The sequence below is a fragment of the Mobula birostris genome, chromosome 2, assembly GCF_030028105.1.
Source record: "Mobula birostris isolate sMobBir1 chromosome 2, sMobBir1.hap1, whole genome shotgun sequence".
NCBI lineage: Eukaryota > Metazoa > Chordata > Chondrichthyes > Myliobatiformes > Myliobatidae > Mobula > Mobula birostris.
In genome coordinates, this window is record NC_092371.1 from 110,085,704 (window position 1) to 110,113,009 (window position 27,306).

At 41.0% G+C, this 27,306-nt stretch overlaps 1 protein-coding gene across 1 annotated transcript in view; it reads right to left on the minus strand.

Annotated features, from left to right (window-relative positions):
* pdss2 (prenyl (decaprenyl) diphosphate synthase, subunit 2) overlaps nt 1-27,306 on the minus strand; it is a 228,774-nt gene that overhangs the window by 96,179 nt on the left and 105,289 nt on the right. Inside the window, exon 4 of the mRNA XM_072246133.1 lies at nt 9,614-9,812. Coding sequence (XP_072102234.1) covers nt 9,614-9,812 — 199 coding nt within the window. The remainder of the gene's footprint in view (nt 1-9,613; nt 9,813-27,306) is intronic.

The window sequence follows — 27,306 nt, forward strand, 5'->3', positions numbered from 1 at the left end:
CTTTGCTCTAAATGGACATCTGATCCTCGATTCAGCCACTATAGGAAATATCCTCTCCACATCCACTCTATCTAGCCCTTTCAATACTCGATCGGTTTCAATGAGACCACCCCCCGCCCATTCTTTAAAGCTTCATTGCGTACAGGCCCAGAGCCATCAAACGCTCCTCTATTTTAAAACTTTCATTCCCAGAATCATTCTCATCAACCTCCTCTGGACCCTCCCCAACTCCAGCACATCTTTTCTGAGAAAAGGGGCCTAAAACTGCTCACAATACTCCATGTGCAGTCTGCCGAATTCTTAATGAAGTCTCAGCATCACATCTTTGTACTTAAATTCCAGCGTTCTCAAAATTAGATTAGATTAGATCAGATTAGATTCAACTTTATTGTCATTGTGCTGAGTGCGGATACAAAGCCAATGAAATGCAGTTAGCATCTAACCAGAAATGCAAAGAATAGTGTTATTTATAAAATAACTGCGAATAAAAAGTGCTACAGCACACAAATATAAAAGTACTGAGACAGTCCAATATGGGTGCAATACTGCTTAGTGCTGTGATGTGAGGTTCAGCAGGGTCACAGCCTCAGGGAAGAAGCCCTTCCAGTGTCTGCTGGTGTGGGAGCGGCAGCTCCTGTAGCACCTACCAGATGGGAGGAGAGTATAGAGTCCATGGTTAGGGTGAGATGCATCCTTGATAATTATTTTTGCCCTGCTCAGGCAGCGTTTATGGTAGATGTTCTCAATGGTGGGCAATCGGGTGCTGGTAATCCACTGGGCAGTTTTCACCACAGGCTGGAGTGCTTTGCGGTCCGATACGGGACAATTGTCATATCACACTTGCATGTGCCTTCCTTGTAACCAGCTTAACCTGCAAGTTAACCTTTAGGGAAGACTTCCAAGTCCCTTTGCACTTCTGATTTTTGAATTTTCTCCCCATTTAGAAAATAGTCTACGCTTTTATTCCTTCTACCAAAGCGCATGACCATGCGCTTCTCTATACAGTATTCCATCTGTCACTTCTTTGCCCATTCTCCCAATCTGGAGCCCTTCTGAAGAACACCTGCTTCCTCAGCACTACCTGCACCTCCACCTATCTTTGTATCCTCTGCAAACTTGGCTGCGTAGCCATCAACTTCCATCATCAAAACTGTTGGCATATAACTTTCCAATATTGACCCCTGCAGAACACCAGAACAGGTTTCCTTTATTCCAACTCTTTGCCTCCTTCCTGTCAGCCAATCTCCTATCCATGCCAGTATCTTTTCTGTAATACCACAGGCTCTTGTTAGGAAGCCTCAAGTGTAGCATCCACTGACTCTCCTTTGTCTATGCTGCCTGTTATTTCCTCAAATAATTCCAACAAATGTATCAGGCAAGATTTCCCCTAAAGGAATGCATGCTGACTTTAGCCTACTTTATCACCTTAATCCTTAATAATGCATTCCAACGTCTTCCCAACCACTGAAATCAGGCTAAGTGGCCAATAATTTCTTTTTTTCTGCCTCCCTCCCTTCTTAAAAAGTGGAGTGACATTTGCAATTTTCTAGTCCTAGAATCTATTGATTCTTGAAAGACCATTGCTTATGTTTGCACAATCTCTTCAGCGTCCTTTTAGAACCCTGGGGAGTTGTCCATCTGGTCCAAGCAACTCATCTACCTTCAGACCTTTTAGCTTCCCAAGCACCTTCTCCTTAGCAATAGCAACAACATTCACTTCTGCCCAACGCTCTCAAATTTCAGGGATACTGCTAGTGTCTTCTACAGTGAAGACTGAAGCAAGACACTTAAATTCATCCACCATTTCTTTGTCCCCTATTGCTACCTCTATAGCGTCATTTTCCAGTGATCCAAAATCAACTCTCTCCGCTCTTTTATTCTTTATTTATCTGAAAAAGAAACTTCACGCATCTTCTTTTATATTATCAGCTAGCTTACTTTCATATTTCATCTTTTCTCTGCTTATCACTTTTTTCATTGTCTTCTGTTGGTTTTTAAAAGGTTCCCAATCCTCTAAATTACCACTAATTTTTATGATATTTTCTGCCCTCTCTTTTTCTCTTATGCTACCTTTGACTTCCCTTGTCAGCCATTAGATCACTTCTTCATCTTTGGGATGCATCTATCCTGCACCTTGCGAACTGCCCTCAGAAAATCCACCCATTGCTGCTCTGCCATCATCCCTGGTAGGGTCCCCTTCCAAATAATTTTGGCCAGCTCCTCCCTCATGCGTCTATAATTCACTTTACTTGACTGTGACACAGATACATCTGACTTTATCTTCTCCCTCTCAAACTGCAGGGTGAATTCTATTATTGGCAGCCAAAAGTTCCTTTACCTTAAACCCACTCATCAAATCTGGAATTATACAACACCTTTCCCCAAGTGGACTCAACCACAAGTTGTTCCAAAGAGCCATCTCGTAAGCATTCCATAAATTCCCTCTCTTGGAATCCAGCACCAATATGATTTTCCCAATCTACCTGTATATTGAAATCTTCCATGACTATCAAAACATTTACCTTTTTACATGCCTTTTCTATCTCGCATAGTGATTCGTATCCCACATCCTGGCTACTGTTCAGAGGCTTGTATATAACTCCCATCAGTGTATTTTTTACCCTTGCAGTTTCTTAACTCTACTCACAAGGATTCTACATCTTCCGATCCTATGTCACCTCTTTCTAAGGATATGAATTCATTTTTTACCAATAAAGCCAGCCCCCACCCCGCTAACTGCCTGTTCTTTCAATACACCGTGTATCCTTGGAAGATAAACACCCAACGATGATCTTCTTTCAGCCACAACTTGGTGATACCCACAACATCATACTCACCAATCTCTAACTGCACTACAAGATCATCTACCTTATTCCATGTACTGCATGTATTCAAATATAACACCTTCAATCCTGTATTCATCACCTTTTTGATTTTGCCTCCATGTTATAATTCAACTCATCACACTTTCTGCAACTTTCCCTTATTATCTGCCACTGAAGACAATTGCTAAATGGCCTATAATTTTCTGTCTCTTTCCTCCCTCCCTCCATTAAGATTGGAGTGACATTTACAATTTTTCCATCCTCCAGAACCATTCCAGAATCTGGTGATTCTTTAAATACTATTAGTAATGCCTCAACAATCTCTTCAACTATCTCTTTCAGAAGCCTGGGATGAAAATACTACAAGCATTACAGTTCTCCTGTGAAAACCAAATGCAGCACCAAATAGAAATGTGACACTCAAAGTGGCAAACAGCTCACCAAGGCACGGATATTGTCAATTTAAAATGTTAATGCATCATTTAACAAAACTATTTCTCTATTGTATGAAAAACATTTTCCAGGATCAAATGGTAATTCTAAAATAATGAAACGTAGTGGCCATTTTAATTATAAAATATTGTGCAAGTCTTTCAATGACCTGAAGACCCAACTGGCTAAGTGGATTTTTGAGATTGTGGCACTATTTGCATAAAAAATGTGCCCTTCTTCATGAGTGTTAATCTGTGCCATTGCCTTATTAATGCTTACAGTCACAAAAGGTTAGGTTCATCGAACAGTTGTACTTACAAATTCATAGTATTAAAACATAACAAAGCGACCAACTGTGAAATAAAGACACAAGATCACAAAATGTAAACAAACCTTACAAACATACCAAAATATTTCCTCTTAATATTCCCATGCAATCTACAAGGAAAAATGCCTGAGGAAGAATAAACAACTGAGCAATTGCAAAGTTATACTTGGCAATAGCAAAAGAGGTTTTCATTTCATTAGAACATTTGTAATAAAGAAATTCCTCAATATCTCATTTAATTGTTGCCCTCAGCGCATACAGAGATGGGGGTATTGTGCAGATGGACAGGAGTAAACCACATCCATTATTGGTCATAATCACCAGGACCTCTTGAAATTGATTACACTATTCCACACCATCATTTGATATAGTAATTTGCAAATTATCTGGTGACATATCTAATTGCAGGTGACTTTCTTCACCATTTCTTCCACAACTGGAGACGTGGTTCAAACCTGTCTCTCTCCAGAACATTGATGATTTAAGATAATAGATAAACTAACAGAAATTTATCCAAATGATCAAGATGCCTAACAAATTGAAATGAAAGTGAAAACAGGTGGAGACTCCAAAGATGAATAACTTATAAACAATTTAAACCTCCAGTAATAATGGATTTTCACATTTTTAATAGCTCATTTTTAATCTCTATGAAGTTCTAACCATGTTTTGTGTTCTAATACACCAATCGGCTAAGGTGCTGCAAGGAAGATAATTTTTTTCCACCAATTATTTACCCAGAACTGAATACAAAACTACAAGCAAGCAGACACATTTTTAGGAACAGGTCTCTAAACCCAGCAAGCCTTATAATTAACCCATCACACTTAATCCCAAACTTTTCATATATCCTTAAATTAGTTCCTATCCACAAATTCACCTTGAAATTATATTATCATTCAATGCTGCCCTGAAGTTCACTACTCTGTATATACACATCTTCGCTGACTACCCCCATTGTTCCATGATGCAATTAACCACATATAAATTCAGGATGGTGCACAGTGATGATTCAAGTGGTTCTTTCACAGACCAGACTTTATATTCTCAAATTACTCTCAACCTTCTAATTCTGATTTCTGCCCACCAGTATTTGAAAAATTTACCTGGCTTAGTGCCAGTCATAATCAATTAAGTCACCATTCTCCAAGCAGAACACACTCTTGCGCCTTCATCACTTGAGAATATCTAGAATTACTTGGGCTGCATGCCTCCGTGCTCCCTCAAGAATACGTTCAGTAGGATTAAGAAAGAACCAACATCTTTGTCCGTATTGAGCATTAGTTTGCTCAGGTTATTCTGAAGAGCCTTTTAATTAAATCTGACGAAATAGGTGCCAAGCTGCACAAGGACCCACCCTGAAGTGATAGTACAAGGGCTACCATGGGTAAAGTGAGAGCCACCTTAGATGGCAGCAATAAAACTTCACTTCTTGACGTTAATACAATTATCCCCTTCCACTTAAGATGAATTTAAATACAATAACTGTGACATCTGATTTTTTAAAGTTTGCAGCCAAAATACTTAAAACTCCATGCTGTTATGAATAAAGGGATATGCAAAGTTAAATCAGTGTTTTCTCCAAAATGTTTCATTTAATGTACTCTTTCTTCAGAAGACCTTTTAATTTCTAAACTCTTAACATATTTTCCCATGAGGTTTGGAAATGAGCTTCTCTACCCTGGCCTGATTCAACACATTTATTATATAATGCCGTATGTAATAGAACATCCCTATAAACGTCACAAACACTCAAGCAAAATTATGACTTTTGGAGGGATTACCAGGAGGTAATTTTAAGAGCAGACGCAAGCAAAAATGGCAGTAGTGCCATAGCTCCCAAGGAGACATTGGATTGAGTTGAGGGAGAGTGTTTAAAGGAAATGAGTGGGGGGCAGTCGATGCATTTTGCATACCACAGTTCCCAAGGAGATGTTGAATTGTGCAAAATTAGGCATTTGGCAAGTCCAATAAAAAGAAGTTGGTTTAAGTGGAGCAGCCATACTGTGAGTGGACCAGTGTTAAGAGTGTGATTTGTGGCTTCGGTGAGGAAAGGCATAGGTCACAGGTAGATTTTGTATTCGGTATTTATTCTTTCTTTCTTTCACTCTTATTGTACATTTAGAGCAATGGGGATGCCAGACAGTATAGTTGAATGCTTCTCTTGCGGAATGTGGGAAGGTAAGGAGACCTCCGGTGTCCCTGATGATTACATCTGCAAGGTGCATCCAGTTAGAGCTTCTAATAGTCCTTGTTAAGGAGATGGAGCTGGAACTGGATGAACTCTATATCATTCAGGAGTCTGATGGGTTGAGAAGCAGGACATGCAAGGTTGTAGTTACACCCAAGGTGCAGGATGCAGGGAACCGTGTGACTGTCAGGAGGGGGAAGGGGGAATAAGCAGCCATTGCAGAGTAACACTGTGGCTATTTCCCTCAACAACAGGCACAACGCTGTGGATACTGTTGTGGGGGGTGGGGGAGAGGGGGGACCTGGCAAAGGAAAGCCACAGCAGTCAGGACTCTGGCACTAAGTCTGGCCCTGTGGTCAGAAAGGAAGGGGGTGGGGGGGGGGAAGAGAAGAAGCGAGTTGTACTCACAGGGGATTCATTGATTAGGGGAACAGAAAGGTGGTTCTCTGGATGGGAACAAGATTCCTGGATGGCATGTGGCCTCCTGGGTGCCAGGCTCAGGAATATATCGGATCAAGTCCACAGCATTCTTAAGGGGGAGGATGAGCAGTGAGAGTCACGGTCTACGTCAGTACCAATGACATGGGTAGGTGGGGATGACGAAGTCCTGCAAAATAAGTTTAGGGAGCTGGGCACTAAGTTAAAGGAAAGGACCTCCAGGAAGATCATTCAGTTTAACACATGGCTAAGGAGATGGTACAGGAGTGAGGGCTTCAGATTTTTGGATCATTGGACACTCTTCCCAGGAAGGTGGGATCTGTACTGAAAGGGCAGTTTGCACCTGAACTGAAGAGGAACTAAAATCGTAGAGGGAAGGTTTGCTGGTGCTGCACGGCGGGGTGGGGGGGGGGGGGGGTGAAGATTTGCAGGGGGATAAGAACCAGAGTGCCAGAACAGATAGTGGAGTGGTTTTGGAGAGAGATGTTGTTAAGCCTGCATCCAAAGTCAGGAATCAAAAGGTCAAGCATGGTGGGACTAATGTTCTGAGCAGCATATATTTCAATACAAGGAGTAATGTAGGAAAGGCAGTTAAGTTTAGGGCATGGATTTGCACATGGAATTATAACATTGTAGCTAGTAGTGAGACCTGATTTCAGGAGGAACATGAGTGGCAGTTCAATGTTCTGGGGTTCTGTCATTTTATACGCAACAGAACGGGAGGGATTAAAGGAGGAGGGGCAGCCTTACTGGTCAGGGAAAATGTCATGGGAGTGCTCCAACAGGAGAGACTGGAGAACTCAACTAGGGAGGCGATATGGGTGGCACTGAGAAATAAGAAAGGTATGACCACGTAAATGGGGCTATATTATAGAACACCCAAAGGTCTGCATGATTCAGAGGAGCAAATTTGTAGAGAAATCACGGGCTGTTGCACAAAATATAAGGCTGTGATAGATGTTTTTAAACTTTCCACATATTGACAGGGACTCCCATGTTGTAAAAGGACTGGGTGAGAAGGAGTTTGCCAAAAATGTGTTCAGGAAAGTTTCCTTAATCAGTACATAGTGATCCCAACTAGAATGAGTGCAATACTAGATTTTCTATTGGAGCATGATAGAGAGTAGGTGACAGCAAATTTGTGCCAGGGAACATTTTGCATCTAATGATAATAATGCCACTAGTTTCAAGGTAATTATAGAAAAGGATAGGTCTGGTCTAACCTAGAGAAAGGCCAATTTTGATGGCATCAAAAATGAGAAGCCTAAGAGCTTCCACAGATATATTACGAGCAAAAGGACAGCAAGAGACAAAATTGGTTCTCTGGAAGATCAGAGCAGTAATCTATGCATGAAACTGAAAGAGATGGGAGAGATCTTAAATGGATTTTTTGCATCTGTAGTTACTTGGAAGATGAACATAGAGACTCTTGAGGTGAGGCATTGCAGCAGTGAGGTCATAGACCCTATACAGATTACAGAAGCGGAGGTATTTGTTGTCTTCAGGCAAATTGGGGAGGATAAATCCCCAAGGACCTTACAAGGTGTTCCCTCAGACCCGGTGGGAGGCAAGTGCAGAAATTGCAGGGGCCCTAGCAGAGATAGTTAAAACATCCCTAACCACAGGTAAGATACTGGAGGATTAATCAGAGGATAGCTAATGTTGTTCCATTGAGCAAGAAAGGCTCACAAAATAAGCCAGGAAATTATAGACCGGTGAGCCTGACATCACTAGTCATAAAGTTACTGGAAGTATTTTAAGAGAATGCACATTTAAGTATTTGGATAGACATGGACTGATTAGGGATAGTTAGCGTGGCTCCGTGCGTGGTCGGCCATTTCTAACCAATATAGTTTTTCAAGGAAGTTACCAGGAAAGTTGATGAAGCCAAGGCAGTGAATGTTGTCTACATGGACTAGAACAAGACATTTGACAAGGTCCCGCATGGAAGGTTGGTCAAGAAGGTTCAGTCACTTGGTGTTAAAGTTGAAGTAGTAAACTGGATTAGACATTGGCTTCATGGGAGAAGCTAGAGAGTGATAGTAGATGGTTGTCTCTTTGACCGGAGGCCTGTGACCTGTGGTATGCCACAGGGATTGGTGCGGGCTCCTTTGTTGTTTGTCCATTATATCAATGATCTGGATGATAATGTGGTCAACTGGATCTGCAAATTTGTGGATGACACTAAGATTGGGGGTGTAGTGGACAGCAAGGAAAACTTAAAGTTTGCAGTGGTATTTGGTCTGGCTGGTAAAACAGGCTGAAAAATGGCAGACTAAATTTAATACAGAAAAGTGTGAGGTGTTGCACTTTGGGAGAACCATCCAGGGACAGACTTGCATGGTGAGCTGTAGGGCACCAAGGAGTGTGGTAGAACAGAGGGATCTGGGAATGCAGATCCATAATTCCTTGAAAGTGGCGTCATAGTTAGACAGGGTTGTAAAGAAAGCTTTTGGCACATTAGCCTTCATAAATCAATGTATGAGTAGAGAAGGTGGGATATTATATTGAAGTTGTTTAAGACGTTGGTGAGGACTAACTTGCAGTATTGTGTGCAGTTTTGGTCACCTACTGTACCTGCAGGAAAGATGTAAATAAGATTGAAAGAATACAGAGAAAATTTATATGGATGTTGCCGGGACTTGAGGATCTGAGTTACAGGGAAGTTTGATTAGGTTAGAACTTTAATCCTAAAGGGAGACTGGTAGAGATATACAAAATTATGAGAGGTATACAAAATTATGAGGGATGTAGACAGGGTAAATACAAGCAGGCTTTTTCCACTGAGGTTAGGTGAGACTACAACTAGAGGTCATGGGTTAAGGGTGAACAGTAAAGTGTTTAAGGGGAAGTTTTTACTTAGGGGGTGGTGAGAATATGGAACGAGTTTCCCACACAACTGGTGGATGTGGGTTTGATTTCAACATTTAAGAGATGTTTGGATAGTCACATAGATGGGAAGGGTATGGAGGGCTATGGTCCAGGTGAAGGTCGATGGTACCAGGCATATTAATGGTTTGGCACGAACTAGATGGGCCGAAGTACCTGTTTCTGTGCTGTGGTGTTCTATGACTCTAGGGTGAGTAAGTTGTAGGAGCAGTGTTCAGTGGTCTGAAAACATCAAAGAATCCCACCAATGCAGCTGGAGAATTCAATTAAAAGCAATTAAAGAGACTAGTACCAGTAAAGTAAACAAAAAAGCTGGTATAATTGTGAGTTATAATACACACCAGTAGTTGCATAACTAACCTATCATTCTAAAGCAATAAGTTCCTCAGCTCTCTGCAAATACTTTAGACACAGCAATTAACCAAAGCTTTATAATTAAAGATCAAAGAATTTTTCTCGCTTTCATTGCAACAAGCATGACAAATAACACCCCCCCCCCCCCACCAATACCTTTGTATTTTGCAGTTGAGCTAGACCTGCAGAAGCATTGGCCAAAAGGAAGTCTCCACTCAGCACAGCCATCTTGTTGCCAAACTGCATATCCTTTAATGACCCATGTGATGACATCAGCTCCATCGTATTTACTATCCCGCGATGCACGAGAAAAGCTGTATGGATCAGTTCTGTAATTTCTGCCAGATTTCGCTGACTGAAAATGAATATTATAAAATTAATTATTTCCAGGCTTTCAAAACAAACAACCCCTTGACTTTATCCCAACACAAAATTAAAGAAACATCATTGCACATCAACACTCATAAAATGCTGGAGGAACAGGTGGCATCTATGGAAAAGAGCAGACAGTCGACATTTTGGGTCAAGACCCTTCTTCAGGACTGAGAGGTTGTGGGAGGGGGGGAGAGATGCCTGAATTAAAAGGTCAAGGGGGGAGAGCAAAGAGGCTAGCTGGAAGGTGACAGGTGAAGCCAGGTGGGTGGAAAAGGCCAAGTGCTGGAGAGGAAAGAAACTGATAGGAGGGAAGAGTGGACAATAGGAGAAAGGGAAGGAGGAGGAGACCCAGGGGGAAGTAATATGCAGGTGAGAAGTAATAAAAGGTCAGAGTAGGGAAAAGGTTAGGCGGGGTGCGGATTTTGATCACTGGAAGTTGAAATCGATATTGAAGCCATCAGGTTGGAGAATAACTCAGATGGAATACAAGGTGCTGCTCCTCCACCATGAGGGTGGTCTCATCTTGGCATTAGAGGAGGCCATGGACCGACACGTCAGAACGGGAATCGGAATCGGAATTAAGATGTGAGGCCACCGGGAAATCCCGCTTGTGGCGGGTGGTGTGGATGTGCTCGATGAAGCGGTCCCCCAATTTACAATGGGTCTCACCAATGTAACAGAGGCCACATTGGAAGCACCAGACATTGAACATCAAAATAGCTCAGAAATAAGCAATTGTTAGACTCTAGCTGATTAAAATGGTTAAACATAACTATCTGTTGCATAGCTTCTGTCTCACTGCTGCAGGGGGCTTGAACATGTTATAGAAATATTCTGCATAAATTAGAACAAAAAGAAAATGATCTTCTGTGTGCAGTTAAGCAACTATCTCCATTTATCTCAAATTATATCAAAAGAAATTTACTTCAATATCGACCACTTTTAGCAATTAGAATTCATGGCCTTAAAGGAGCAATAGCAGTTCACATGACAACAAAAAAACTGCTTTTATGAAATTGCATCTCTTCTGATCTGTTCTGATTTCACCAAAATAAATCTGTAATTTTTAAATTGTTTAATAAAAATTAATTTTTCATTAGAATGTAAGCTATTGCCACAGATATCATTTAGTGCCATGGTCCAGGCCCCAGAGCATATCAGGGTAAATGGACTTCATACTTGGGACGGAGATTTAAGCGCAAGGCTGAATTGGAAAGGACTGCTACGAGCCAAAGCGTGGCGGTGAGGTCCTGTCCCCAGAGCACATCGAGGCGATTGAACCCGATGTTTGAAAGGCAATTTTGGCCCTGGGCCAGATTAAAAAGGTCACGGTGTTGGGCCCAGGGCGAAGGACATGCTGGTTCAGTTTGTTGCTCCATGATTCGGCTCTACACTGAACTATGGGACTCGCTTTGTGGACTTCAGCTCAGAACGCTATTTGTTTGCTTGTGATTATTGTTTGCATGGTGTGTTTGTTTTTCTCTGCACATTGGGTGTTCGACGGTCTTTTTTATCAGTTCTTTTTTAAGGGCATGATGTGTTTTTATTTTCTGCACATTGGGTGATGGTTTTCTTTTTCTTAGATGGGTTCCTTTGTTTTGTGGCTGCCTGGTAGGAGAGGAATCTCATGGTTGTATACAGTATACATACTTTGATAATAAATGCACTTTCAACTTCAAACTTTGATAGAAAGTGGATAGAGGAAAGTAGTTAGAAGAATGCAAGTATTAAGAATGAAAGACTACAAAAGCAATGTTTTTAATAATACAAAACAGCATAACATTAGCAACAATTTACAGGTAATAGTAAATAGAAGACAAAATAATAAAATTTTAAATATAACCATTCAAGTGAAAAGCTCAAGAACAGATTCTTGTGCTTAAAATGCTTTATTAAAAATGCTTTTCTGACAATCCTTTAATTGACTTTTTTGTTTAAACTGGCCAGCACTGATGTTGATGGAATGCATTTTCTGGCTAGAGCTAGGGTTAGGATTAACAATCCTGCTCTGACTGACCAGTAATGTTGCTGGAAAAACACAAAGGTTCTTCAATGAAAAGGGTCTATCATATTTAACAGGTTTTTTCAAATTATGGACTTCTATTGAAGTAGGATACAAAATTAAATGATTGGAAGACAAGCAGAAAAATAATACTTCATTTATCTTTTTATACTACTGCCAAACATGAAAATTGTCAGTATTAAAATTGCTTAGGTCACATGCACTTTCTGCCCATGTTAATATTACATATTCCTATGTCAACATTCGTAATGGAAGCTGTCAAGGTTGTCAAACAGTGTTAAGAAGAGAATATAAAACTTACTAACATGATGGGGACTGAAATACATTCATACCATGCTGATCAAAATATGCTATTTCTCAGCCTGTTTCGGGTGAGGGCAGGCTTGAACTTGGTGTGTGTGCTCCTCCCAAAAAACAATAATTAAAAGAAATAGAATGCTTAAACAAAGCATTTCATATCTGTCACAACTCTAAATATTGTTCTGTGCATTGGAGTTTCCTTACCAAGAAAATTAATAAAAACTATACTTGCCTTTAAAAATGATAGATTTTAGAATAATATTCAGACTATAAAAATATACTGTATAATAATTCTTCTAATTTTCTGCTAAATATGATATATTTATTTATTTGGAGATCTAGCAAGATAACAGCCTCTTCCAGCCCGATGAACCCATGCCACCAATCACACCCATGTGTCCTGTAAATGGGGGAGGAAACCAGAGCACTCAGAGAAAACCCATGCAATCACAGGGAGTGGTGGGAATTGAAGCCAGGCCACACTGGCATTATACTTTATATGTTATTGTCGCCAAACTATTGACACTAGAGAGTACAATCATCACAGTGATATCTGATTCTGCACTTCACGCTCCCTGGAGTACAAATCCATAGTAAATATTAAAAATTTAAATTATAAATCATAAATAGAAAATAGAAAAGGGAAAGTAAGGTAGTGCAAAAAAAAACCGAGAGGCAGGTCCGAATATTTAGAGGGTACGGCTCAGATCCGGGTCAGGATCCCTTCAGCAGTCTTATCACAGTTGGAAAGAAGCTGTTCCCAAATCTGGCCGTACGAGTCTTCAAGCTCCTGAACCTTCTCCCAGAGGGAAGAGGGACGAAAAGTGTGCTGGCTGGCTGGGTCGTGTCCTTGATTATCCTGGCAGCACTGCTCCGACGGCGTGCAGCGTCAAGTGAGTCCAAGGACGGAAGATTGGTTTGTGTGATGTGCTGCGCCGTGTTCACGATCTTCTGCAGCTTCTTCCAGTCTTGGACAGAACAACTTCCATACCAGGTTGTGATGCACCCTAGAAGGATGATTTCTACAGTGCATCTATAAAAATTAGTGAGGGTTTTAGGGGACAGGCCAAACTTCTTTAGCTTTCTCAGGAAGTAAAGCATTATGCTAGCTGCTGTGTACTGTGCCACCCTTTGTCAATCATAGTTCTCAAGAACTCTGTCAAACATTCTTAAGTGTTTAACAGGCTAGACAGGTACAGGTTCCAGGTTATTGTCATAGACATGAATGCCATTAAATATAGCTTTTCTGCAACTGTGGCACAGTACATTACAAACAGCACAATGCTTTGCAGCACAGGCGACTCGAGTTCAAATCCTGTCGCAGCCTGTAAGGAGTCTGTACGTTCTCCCCATGGGTTTCCCCTGGGTGCTCCAGTTTCCTCACACAGTCCAAAGACATAATGGCTGGCAGATTTAATTGTTTTTTGTAAATTGTCCCATGATTGGGCGAGGATTAAATCGGGGGATTGCTGGGGACATGGTTCAAAGGGCCCTTTCTGCGCTATCTCAATAAAATAAAAATAAAAATAAAAATGGCAAACATAAATTAACATACATAAGATGCAAATTACATGATGAAATAAACAGAATGACATTAGTACACACTCAGAGAAAGAGAAAGGAAATACAGTCAAGGGTAGGCTATGGTTTTTCAGGCCTGTACAAGAACCTGACTACAGAGGTAAAAAAGCTGCTGTTGAGCCTTCATACCATACCTCCTGCATTAAAAAGAGGGCATGGCCAGTTCAGTGGGGTTAATGTCAGATCTTGCCACTCTGTGATGTTGCCGTTTGTTGGTGTCCTCAGTGGTGGGGAGAACTGTACCCACGGTGGAAATTGCTGGGTCCGTGACTCTTGCGGACCCCAGGGGTTCCCAACCTGGAGTCCATGGACCACTTGGTTCGTAGTAGGGGGCCATGGAATAAAAAAAGTTGGGAACCCCTGCTCCAGAGCCTCTTCCCTTCCTGTGCACTGGAGTTTCCATACCAGATACAACCCTTAGGATGCTTGTCAATGTAAATTTTTTGAAGTCTGTCCGTCTTTGATGACATGCCAAATCTCTTTACAATTCTAAGCAAGTAGAGATGCTGATGGGCCTTCTTCATGGTTTATTTATGTGCTGGGACAAGGATAAACCCTAAGACATTGACACCCAGGAACTTGAAGCTGCTCACCCTTTCTACTGCTGACCTTTCAATGGTCACTGCTGTCTGTTCACCTAACTTCTCCTTCCTGAAGTCCACAGCCACCTGATTTGGAAAAGAATAGAGGGATGTAGGTCCAATACATAGAAATGGGATCACTGTAGAAAAGTAATATTACCATTAAACTAATATTGCATTGAACTGAGATCTAAATGGCAACAAATGTTAAAGAAATCTTCTCTCAACATGCAAGAAGATGCAGAAGATAGAATCTGGAATTAAACAAAGCAAGCTGTTGGACGAATTTAGTAGGTCAGGCAGCTTCTGTGGAGCCAAAGGGTTAGTTGCATTTTAGACTGAATCCTTGCATCAGGACCAAGAGTGTAAAGGGAAATTAGCTAGTATAAAGAGATGAGGGAGAAACTGGGGTGGGAGGGAATGGAGAGGGAGGGAGGGATGGGGAGACAAGAGTCAGCAAATGTCAGGTGAAACAACGAAAGGAGAGGCAGGGGACACAAGAGTGGAAACAAAGACAAGGCTGGAAGGTAAGTGGAGACAACAATGAGTAGCTGATTATGGAATCTGATATAAAAAAAGGAAGGTGATGAGTGGAACTAGACAAGATTGGGATGATGAGCAAAAGGCAACAGAGGGGGGAGAGGAGAAGATAGGGAACTGAGTGCTGAGTGGGTAGAAATTGTGGGTGATTGGCAGATGTAATAAGATGGGGAAGAACCAGGAAGGAGGGTATGTGTGCATGGTGGGGAGGGGGGAGGGGGGAGGAGTTCTAGGTGGATCAGGAGGAGAGAGAAAATGACAGAGGGGGAGCAGGTTACCTGAAAGTGGAGAATTCAAGATTTATACTGTTGTGCTATAGAATACTCAGGTGGAATAGGATATGCTATTCCTTTAGTTTGCATTTGGTCTCACTCTTGTAGTGGAGGAGTTCATGGACAAACAGGTCAGTGTGGGAATTGGAGGCAAAGTTGAAATAGCCAGAGACAGAGACAGAGCACAAGTGCTCGACTAAACAGCTGTCCAGTCTGTGCATGGTCTCGCTCATATACAGAAGGCCACATGGAGAGCACCAACTGCAATAGACTAAGTTAGAGGAAGTGTATCTCTTCCTGTTTAGATCCCTGGATGGTGGTGAGGGACGAGGTGGGTGGGGAGTGTTGCACCCCCTGCACTTGTAGGGAAAAGTGCCTGGAGACAGTGATGCACAAAACAGGTAGCCTTGGGATAGTGGTCTGTGTAGAAAGCTGGAAAGGATGAGAAGATGATGTGCGGTAGGATGAGTTGCAGCTGGTGAAATAATGAAGATTGATGTGCTGAATGTAGAGGTTGGAAGGGTGAAAGGTGAGCATGGAGGGAATTCGACCCCTGTTCTGTCAGGAGAGAGCAGAAAAGAACGTGTAGATGAAGGGTCCAACAATCAGAGCAGTGGGAAAGGCATTTCCTGAAAAGGAGAGACTAGATATTCTGGAATGGTAAGTTTTATCTCAAGGATAGATATGGCAGAGATGAAAAACCTGATTGAAAGGGACGGTTGATTGAGAAACACAGTGAGAGGAGGTGTGGTCTCTAGCAGATATCAGTGAACAATTTGTCTCTTAAAATGGGCAGAGAGAGATCCAGAAAATGGGGGAGATACCAGAAGTAGTCTAAGTGAAATTGAGGGTGGGGACAGTCAGCCGAAAACTTGATAAGATTGACCGTTTCAACAAGAAAGCAGGAGTATGCACCAATGTAGCGAAGAATTAGGGAGTGGTGCCTGAGAAGGTCCAGAACAAGGACTGCTCCAGATAGCCAGCAAGAATATTAAAGAAAAGAATTGCGTAGCTCAGGCCCATGGGCTATACATTAATTTGTAGGCAGTGAGAAGAATCAAACAAGAAGTGATCCAGAGTGAAAACAAGCCTGACCAGTTGGAAGAGACTGTTCATAGAGAGGAACTGGATGGATATATAACTCTAGAATGAAAGAGAGAGCCCCCAAGGCCTTCCTGATGGGAATGGAATTGAGCACCCACAGGGAAGACAAGGTCATGAGGGCCAGGAAATTGAGAACTATTTAAATAGTAGAGAACATGCAGGTGTCACAGATGTAGATGGTAAGAGATAGTAAGGACTGAATGGGGGGGGGGGAACAAGAAATGTCAAAGCATGAGAAAGTAAGTTCAGTGAGGCAAGAGCAAGCAGAAGTGATGAGCCTATTGGGTGGTCCTGTTTATGGATCTTTTGTAGATTGAAACAAGCAATAAGGATTAGGAAACTATCAAATCGGAGGCTGTGAAGGGGATATCTCTCAATGAGATCTATGATGATTCGTGAGACAGTGTCTGGCTATTTGCTGATGAGATTTTTCGTCCAAGGGTACATATGAGGATGTGTTCGTGCACTGCAATCTAAATTCTGCAAAGTTGAGGTCGTAAGGAGAATGTGCAACCTTTACAGGATTCAATGTTGAACCCAGGTCCCTGGCACAATACGAGATCTATTAGTGTATCGCCGACTATGTTACGTTGAATTACTTACTATGTATGAGACAGGAGGCCATCAAGTCACTGAATTTCTTGTTTTTACTGTGATTGCCCACAAGAAAATAAATCTCAGAGTTGTATATGGTGACACCTAGTTATATATAGGCGCCTAGGACTATTACAGAATGTCTCTCTGGTGCTTCCTGCTCCCTTCCTTCCCCTTTTCCCCAACAGTGTTTCCCCTCTCTCTGTCCCCTTCCCACTCTATATCTCATATCAGGGTCAGGTTTATCTTTACTCATGTCATGAAATCCGTATTTTTTTGTGTGGCAGCGGTACAGTGTAATATATAAAATTACTACAGTATGTGTTAAGGTATTGTATGTACTCTGATTATAAATTTACTTTGAACTTTGAGTTAATGTTAGCTCTGAGCAGAAGAATCCTATCAATCCCATTCTTATTTGCTTCTGTAACCTATTGTTTCTCACATCACCATCAATGCCACTTAGTTTCTCTGCCGCCCACCTAACCTAGAAGTGACCTACTGTAGCCAATTAACCAGCAGCTGCGATGTGGGAGGAATGAGGAGCTTCTGGGAGAAATCCACACCATCGTCAGAAGAGCATGCACACTCCGTTTTTGATGGTGAAACATTTGACTGAATACGTGGGCTATGTGTGTAAAATTTTGATCACTCCAAGCAACTACTCAGATAGGAGAATACTCATAATTAGCTATATTTGGCAAGCCATTTCATATTCATAATGATTATCCAGCATTTCACATTCAGACATATGGGAAAGGGCAATTGAGTTAATGCAGTCAGAAAGAGAGCACTTCCAAAGTAAATAAAGGTTTTATACAAAAAGCCTGCTTGAAATGCATGACGTTATTGGTGAATAAGGACTGGAAGAAATCTGTCAGTTCCCGTTAAGACCATGATTAAAACTCTCTGGAGGGCATTTTAGAAAATTAACAAATTGCTTACAACAATTTGAAATTGCAGTGCTACATCGCGTCTATATAACATTTTAAGAGGTGAATTGTGCTTGAAGCTGGTAATATTTAGGCTCTGAAAGGCATTGCACACCAATGCCAAGAATAACATGCTTCACTTCCACCGTCTATTCTGAGTAATTAGCAACAGGGTGTATTAAAACAAGTTCTATATAGTTGGGGAAATCGGCTGCAGAATTCAGTATTTGTTTTAAGCATGATAGCACTTTGGCAAGGTTCACTTCATTTCAAAAACGGAGGTCTTGAAATTAAACTAATTAGATTATATATACAGATCTCTCATCTCAGACAACTCAACAGATTTTCAAAAGGGGTTGAGCAAGGGATTGAAAAAAATGCCTGATGTTTAACTTCAAGTGCCTTATAAATAAAATATGTAACAAAATGTCTGTTATTTTCCTTTCCCATAGCTCTATTTAAAATATGAAAATGAAAAATATTGAGTATTATTCAGTAAAAGTCATCATTTTACCACTGAAAAGACAATAGCTAATATTCAACCTTAACCTGAAGTGCCCACTTCATTCCCATAACCACAAACTGAAAAACCCCTTCGTCCCCATAATCCTGAACTGATGCCCACTTCATCTCCATAACCCTGATTACCTTGGATGCCACCTCAGCCAAAGAAGGATCCTCAAGTCTTCAGTAATAAAAAAAATCACACCGCCAAGAGTGAAGAAATTCTTCCTCATTTCTAGCCTTATGTGTCTGACCCCTATGGCTCCAAGTTCTTTCCAAGTCTTTTCCATTCCTCATTCTGGTTACATTTTCACCCCTTCTCCTTCCCTTTCTTCCATGGTCCGCTGTACTCTCCTTTGACATTCCTTCTTCTTCAGCACTTGACCTCTAACACCTATCTCCTCCAAGTTTCTAACTTCATTCCCCCACCCATCCACTTTCCCCCACAACTGGTCTCAGCGTTCATCTGTCAGCATGCACTCCTTCACCTTCCTCTACATTCTTATTCTGGCTTCTACCCACTTCTTTTGCAGTCCCGATGTTTTGGGCCAAGACCCTATATCCCTACATTCACTGTTTAGTCAACCCCCATATACAGTATGTTGCCTGACCTTCTCAGTTCCTCCAGCATTTTACATGTGTTCCTTAACATTACCAGCATCTGCAGTATCTCTTGTATTTATGCCTGGGCTAATCATGTTTGCTTTCCTCAGTACACTGTTATCATTTACTCAATAATCTAACCCAGCCTTTTACCATAAAGAAATATACAAATGAAACTCAATTGAAGGTGTTCTCACCTCCCCACTCCAATGGCACAAAAATAGATCATATGCAAAACCTAGCAAACCAACATTTAATTTTTAAAACTCTTGAAGTAATACAACAACTTCCTTTTCCTTCAATGTAGTCACAAGGGTTCCTAAAATGGAAAAGTTTCATAGGCAAGTCTTCAAACTCCCATAAATAATAAGTGAAAGCACTGCATGTTGCCAGTCAACACTTAAAATCATTTATTAAATTAGGTTTAGTTAATTATCATCAAATACAGAAAAAATAGTTAATCCTCACATTTCCATTAAATAGAAATTATGTTTGATCCACTTTCTCTTTCATTCAGAAGCATTTTGATCACTTACCCTGAGGCAGGCACCAATGATACAATCACACAGGATCCATTACTGCTAGTCACAACATTAAATGACCAGAAGGACTCAGGTTGTAATTCAGTTCTGACAAGTGAATGAACCATTTTATCTTGAGATGCCATCATAGTGGTCAATCTTCAGTAAAGGTATCCTAATTAGGATTTTACAATTAGCTATCTTACAAAGAAAAACTTCTTCAAATTGTCAGATAATTCCCTCTTCACCATATACTTCATTTCAACACAGAGCTTAATACTATAAACCAATCATGTATACAACAGCAGGGCCTACTTCAACAGGTCCGGGATATGGGATTATGGACTCAGTTTTGGTTTGGAGTGCTGTTGTTTGCATGATTAGTGTTTTTTTTTTCTCTTTCTCTGCACATTGGATGTCGGTCTTTCTCTTCTTTAAGTTTGGTTCTTTCAGGTTTCTTGCTTTTCGGCTGTCTGTTAGCAGATGAGTCTCAAGGTTGTATAATTTATACATACTTTGGTAATAAATTTTCTTTGAACTTTGAACAACTTTCATTTTGCACGTATAACCAAAGATACTTCAACACACAGTGGTAGAAATTTCTACCTCTTTTACCCAAACAGAACTTGATCATTTCTCAGTTTCTAGTTTTAAATGCAAGAATGATAGATATTATTTAACTTTGGGAAAGAGTTATGGGAGAAGGGTACAAGTGAATGTAATTATACCATAGATCAATTATGATCTCGCTGAACGGGAAAACAACTTCAAGAACTTTCTTTGAAAAAGAGTACAGTCAACATTTTGGTCTGAGACCCTTCGGACTGAGTCCTGATTAAGCGTCGCTGCCCAAAACATCGGCTGTACTCTTTTCCATATATGCTGCCTGACATGCTGAGTTCCTCCAGCTTTTTGTGTGTGTGTTGCTTGGATTTCCAGCATCTGCAGATTTTATCTTGTTTGTGTCAAGAGCTTTCTGTTAAATTTAAAATGTCAATAGAAATAATTGACTTGAAATGAATAAGAATAGAATCCAAACATACACAGCCAATAAAAACATGTGCTTTCAAAATTTCAAACATGAAAGCTGGTCGCATAGAAATATATAACATCAAACATTCTAATAAAGCAACCAAACTGCAGATGCCAGAAATCTGAAACAAATACTGAAAATGATGGCATCCCTCAGCAGATCAGACATCATCTGTGACAAGAGCAACAAGATTCAGTATTTCAGAAATGGATAAGTGAATGCTGCGGAAAGAAGTAACAGTGAAGAGGACCATGAATGTCTCCGTAGTCCAAAGCTAATGAAGTAACCATTACTTGAAAACAAATCAACAGTTGTAGGAACAAGGGAAGAGCAGAAATTGATGAAAAAGAGACAGCCACATCTGTGGAGAAATAAAAAAACCAATGTGGCTACCTGAAATCATTAAGTTAGGCAATACTGAACCCAAGAGCAACAACAAGGAAGAACTGCCAGACGGAAGATGGAGTTCCATTCCATGAATTTATGTTTTGGCATTGTTGCACTAAAATATTGCACCAAAGTCAGAGTGGGAGCGGAATGGAGAACTGAAATGACAGGTGACTGGAAATTCAAAGTTGTCCATTCAGAATGAAAAGGGTGTTATCCAAAGTGCTCATCCAATCTTCATTTGCTCCCTCCAGTGTAGATGAGACTACATTCTCAGCACTGAATGGATCACACAAAATTATAAAGGTAATGTGAGGTAGTACCCTGTTCTCCTTTATTGTTGCTAACAACCTTCCATTTCCTTGCAACCTTCGAGATTTGGACCATGACCTATGCCAATTCTCTGAAATCCCACTCCACGACCTACCTTCACCAATTTTCTTTCAGAGGTCCATCAACTCTCCAACAATGCCAGGGATAACTTACAGTAGGCAATTAACCTGCCAAACACCTTTGGTGTGCAGAAGGAAATGGAGAGTTTACCATTGTAGTTGCAGGAAGAACTGCAAACAGATTGAATCTATAATCTATAAACTACATGACTGAATCAGAGGTTAGGATTGAACCCGGATTCAATCAACCTGAAAGGCCAAACCTGACTTAATAAGGTATCTCAAGCTTTGAAATGTAACAAAAATATTATAGCAGCATATTACAAACTGAACAAAGTACAATGAAACCCTGATTTTACACGCCCCAATTTAATGTGAATTCAGATATAACGCGATGAGTCACTGGACTTCATGTCCATCCATGTCTATGCCAATCCACACTCCCCCTTCTCCAGCCTTGTATCCCTTTTGCCAATCAACTTCCCAGCTCTTGGCTTCATCCCTCCCCCTCCTGTCTTCTCCTATCATTTCGGGACTCTCCCTCTCCTCCCACTTTCAAATCTCTTACTATCTCTTTTTCCGTTAGTCCTGACGAAGGGTCTCGACCAGATGCTGCCTGGCCTGCTGCGTTCCACCAGCATTTTGTGAGAGTCATTGGACCTTTCTTTTGCTGAAACGATCACATTATAACGGGGTTTCACTGTACTTCCAAAACAAACAGGTGATACAAGACTTCTAACACGTCTAACAGTTGTGGTTAATGAAATAAAACCAATCCAGAATCACTTATTCAACACTGTTGGTAAACTCACATAACATACAAAAGACAAAACTGAACTTTTGCAGTCAGCTTCTATCAAAGGTACTGAGTGGATTTTCCAACTTATCCTTGCATGTGATCACAAAAATCATTGATGCCAACCTTAAATCAACTGAATGAAAGAGAAATCAAGAAATGCTCTGAATACTAAAAAGGCTACAGGACCAGACAAGAACCCAGTTTGAGTACTGAAGATATGCTCAAGCCAAAAGTTGGGCTTGACGTCATTTGCATTTATAATAGGACATAGAACACTACCCCACACTGAGGCCCTTCTGCTCACAATGTTGTGCCAACATTTTAAGATACTCTAAGATCAATCTAATACTTCTCTCCTACATAGCCCTTCATTTTTATCATCCACATGCCAATCAAACAGTTTCTTAAATGTCTCTAATCTATCTGCCTCTGTCACATCTGGCAGGGTGTTCTATATACCTACCACTTTCTGTGTAAAAATCTTATCTCTGACATTCCTCTATACCTTCCACCAATCACTTTAAAATTATGCCCCACGTTTTAACTATTTCCACCTTGGGAAAAAGTCTCTGGTTATTTACTCGATCTATGTCTCTTGTCATCTTGTGGACCTCTATCCAGTTGCCTCTAATTCTTCTGTCCTCCTTCACTCCAAAGAGAAAAGCCCTAGCTCACTCAACCTATCCTCCTAAGATATGCTCTCCAATCCAGGCAGCACCCTGGTACATCTCCTGGTCACCTTCTCTAAAGCTTCCACATCCTTCTATAATGAGGCAACCAGAATTGACACAATATTCCAAGTGTGGTCTAATCAGAATTTTATAGAGCCACAGCATTAACTCATGGCTCTTGAACACAATCCTCCAACTAATACAGGCCAATACATCATATGCCTTCTTCACAATCCTATCAACTAGCTCAGTAACTTTGAGGGATCTATGAACATGAACCCCAAGATCCCATTGTTCCTCAACATTGTTAAGAATCCTGTCCTTCAGCTTGCAATTTGCCTTCAAATTCGACCTTCCAAAGTGAATCACTTCACATTTTTTTCAGGTTGAATTCCATCTGCCAGTTCTCAGCACAGCTCTGCATCCTGTCAATGTCCTGCTGTAACCTACGACAATGTTCCACACTATCCACAACACCACCAACCTTCATGTCATCTACAAACTTACTAACCTATCCTTGCACTTCCTCATTCAAGTCATTTATAAAAAAGTGACAAAGAGCAGGGGTCCAAGAACAGGTCGTTGCAGAACACCATTGGTCACCAATCTTCAGGCAGAATATGCTCCATCTACAGCCAGATTCTACTTTCTACGGGCAAGCCAATTCTGAAGTCACATAGCCAAGGTTCCCTGGATCCCATGTTTACTGACTTTCTGAATGAGCCAACTATGGGGAACCTTGTCAAACACCTTACTAAATTCCATATACACATCAACTGCTCTCCTTTATCATTGTGTTTTAGTATATCCTCAAAGAATTCAATCAGGCTCGTGAGGCCTGACATGCTCCTCACAGAGCCATACTGACTCTCCCTAATCAGACTATGTTTCTCCAAACGCTCTAAAATCCTGTCACTAAGAATCTTCTTCAATAATTTGCCTACCACTGTAGCAAGACTCAGAGGTCTATAATTCCCAGAGTTATCCCTACTAGCTTTCTTGAACAAACAAATAACACCTTCCAATCATCTGGTACTACTCCTATGGCATGATGATGCAAAGATGATTGCCAAAGGAGCAGAAATCTCTTCCCTTGCTTCCCGTAGTAAACTGAGGTATATTCCCGTAGTAAACTGAGGTATATTCCATCCAGCCTTGGTGACTTAGCTATCCTTACGTTTATCAAAAGTCTAACAAATTCCACCCATATATTCTTTTGCACTAAGGAGGTGCCAATCAGTATTAGGGAAGTTGAAGTCACCCATGACAACAATCCCTGGTATTTTTGTACCTTTCCAAAATCTACCTCCTGATCTGTTCCCTTTGTATCTTAATTACTACTGGGGAGGGGGATGGTCTACAGAATGCTCCCAATAAAGTAAATGTCCGCCTCCTGTTTCTGATTTCCACACAAAATGATGCAGTAGACAATCCCTCTACAACATTTTCCTTTCTGCAGCTGTGATATTATCCCTGATTAGCAATGCCACCACCCAGCCTCTTTTACCTCCCTCCATGTCCCTTTTGAAACATCTAAACCATGGAACATCCAGCAACCATTCCTGCCCTTGTGACAGCCAAGTCTCTGTAATGGCCACAACATTATAATTCCATGTTTTGACCCATGATCTAAATTTATCACCCTTGCTGCAGATACTTCTTGCACTAAAATAGACGCACTTCAACTCATCCCAGTCACAACAATTTTGCTCTAGCAACTGCCTATCCTTCCTCATGGACTCTCTACCTGCTGCATCTACCTGCATACCAACTGCCCCATCCTCTGATCTCGCTCTCCGGTTCCTGCAGCCCTGCCAAATGGGCTTAAACCCTCCCCAACAGTTCTAGCAATCTGTCCACAAGGTACTGGATCCCTCAAGTTCAGGTGTAACAGGCCCTTTTTTGTACAGGTCATAAATTTACTACCCTTGAGGTCTGGATTTTCAACTCCCTCTTCAGAATTTTCTTTCTTATGCCGTTGGTACCAATATGTACCACAACTTCTGGGCGCTCGCTCTTTAGAATGCTGTGGCCACAACCTGAGACATCCCTGACCCCGGCACCTGGGAAGCAACATACCATCTGGGTGTCTCTTTTATGTCCGCAGGATCGCTTGTATGCTCCTCTATCTATGGAATCTCCTATCACCACTGCACTCCTCTTTTCCCCCCTACTCTTCTGAGCCACAGAGAGAGACTCCATGCCAGAGATCCAGTCACTGTAGCTTTTCCCTGCCAGGCCATCCCCACAACAGTATCCAAAATGATATCCCTGTTATTGAGGGGAATGGCCTCCAGGATACACTGAGCTCTTTTGCCTATTTCCATTCCCTCCCCGACAGTCAACCAGCTACCTGCCTCCTACAACTTAGGGGTGACCATCTTCCTGTAGCTCTTACCTATCATTTCTTCATTCTCCTGTGTTAGCCATTCACCTAACTGCAACTCCATTTCCATAGGACAATCTGCAAGGAGCTGCGTCTCGATGCACTTCACACAACTGTCGTTATAAGGGTGACCCAGGATCTATTCTCACTACTCTAGCTAGGTAAAAACAAAGAAGCAAACTTGTCAGATACTTAGATTAGCCTCCGTCTCTTCTCGACTGAGCCTCTCGAGCCAAAGCCTCAAGCTCCCCTCTCACACAATGGCTGCTCTGCTTAAACTTTGCTTCTTAGAGGCCTTTACCAAGTGCCTAATGAACCACAACATCTCAAGCCCACTGAAAAGATCCGAAAGTTCATGTTTTAAACCTCATGCTGCTCACTCACCTCCAAACAAGCAACTGCTCGCTTGTGATATAATGCTGTAGATTACTATATGTCATATTGGCTGTCAGCTGAATGAAAATTAATTGCCACCAAATAACTGTGATCGTATCTTATCAGGTGATACCAGATGAGGTATTGGCCTCAATAACTCATTGTGCAATTGCAGCTTGAATTTTCTCACTTGCAGACCTCAGTTCAGATTGGCAACAACATGCCCACAATCACTATCAGCATAAGTTCACCACAGGGATGTGCGCTTAGACCCCCTGCTGTATTTGCTTTACACCTATGACTGTGTGGCTTAGCACAGCTCTAACACCACATTCAAGTTTGCTGATGACACCACTGTCCTTGACTGAATCAAAGGTGGTGACGAACCAGCAAATAGGAGAGAGATTGAAAATCTGGCTGAGAGGCGCCACAATAACAACTCAATATCAACAAGACCAAGGAGATGGTTATAGACTTCAGGAGGAGGAAACCAGAGCTCCATGAATCAGTCCTCATCAGGGGATCACAGGTGGAGAGGGTCAGCAAATTTAAATTCATAGGAGTAACTACTTCAGAGGACCAGTTCTGGGCCCAGCACCTAAGTGCCAACGCAAAGAAAGCACGGCCGCACCTCAGCTTCCTTAGGAGTCTGCTGAGATTCGGCACGACACCTGAAACTTTGACAAACTTCTTTAGTTGTGTAGTGGAGAGTATATTGACTGGCTGCATCATGGTCTGGTACGGAAACAGCAATGCCTTTGAACAGAATATCCCACAAAAGGTAGTGGATTAAGTTGAGTACATCACAGGTAAAGTACTCCCAACCACTGAGCACATCTGCACGAGCTGCTGTTGTAGAAAAGTAGCATCCATCATCAGAGATCATCACCAACCAGGCCATGCTCTTTTTTCACTGTTGCCATCAGGTAGAAGGGTCAAGCACCTCAGGGTTCACACCACCAGGTTCAAGAACAGTTACTACCCCTCAACCATCAGGCTCCTGAACAAAACGGGATAACCACAGTCACACTGAGATGTTCCCACAACCAATGATCTCACTTTAAGGTCCATTTATCTCATGTTCTTGCTATTTATTGCTATTTATTTACATTTGCATTTGCACAGTTTGTTGTCTTCTGCACTCTGGTTGATCCTGTTCTATTCTATTCAAATTTATTCTATAGATTTGTTGAGTATGCCAATAGGAAAATGAATCTCAGGATTGAATGTAGTGACATATCTGTACTTCAATAATAAATTTAACTTGAACTTTGAACCATGTAGGATATCTTGGTATTAAATAACAACTGTAATAAAATACTATTGTGCATTGTGACTAATAGACTGGCAACTACTACATATCCAGTGTTTCTCAATTGAGCATCGTAAAACAGTTTCTTTTAAGTGTTAAAAGAGTTCGTAAGGATATCACAAAACTTTATTGCACTAATCACAACATAAAATTAAATTGGTACCTAAAAATAAAATACAAGAGAAGAACTAGAATACAGGTTTGCAGATAATGCCATAGTTCTAACTTGAAAGTTGCCAAGGCCAAAATAGACCTGTGGGCTGGCAATGCAGCAATTGCAGTGAACTATAATGTATTAAGATTTTATATCTGCAAATAAGATTATGTGCACAAATAAACAATAATTTTCTAAATACACAATATTTACACTTCTACAGTCGATTTCTATATATTTAGAATTTCCAAACAGCTTAATTTAACATTAAAACACATTAAATAATTATGTACTAAAAGCAAAACGACAGGTAATAATTAATTACCTTTGCAACACAATTCACAAATAAAAAATGGCTTTCTTCTTTTGGTTCAAAGTCTAATTCTATTTATATGCATTTTTCCCTCTTT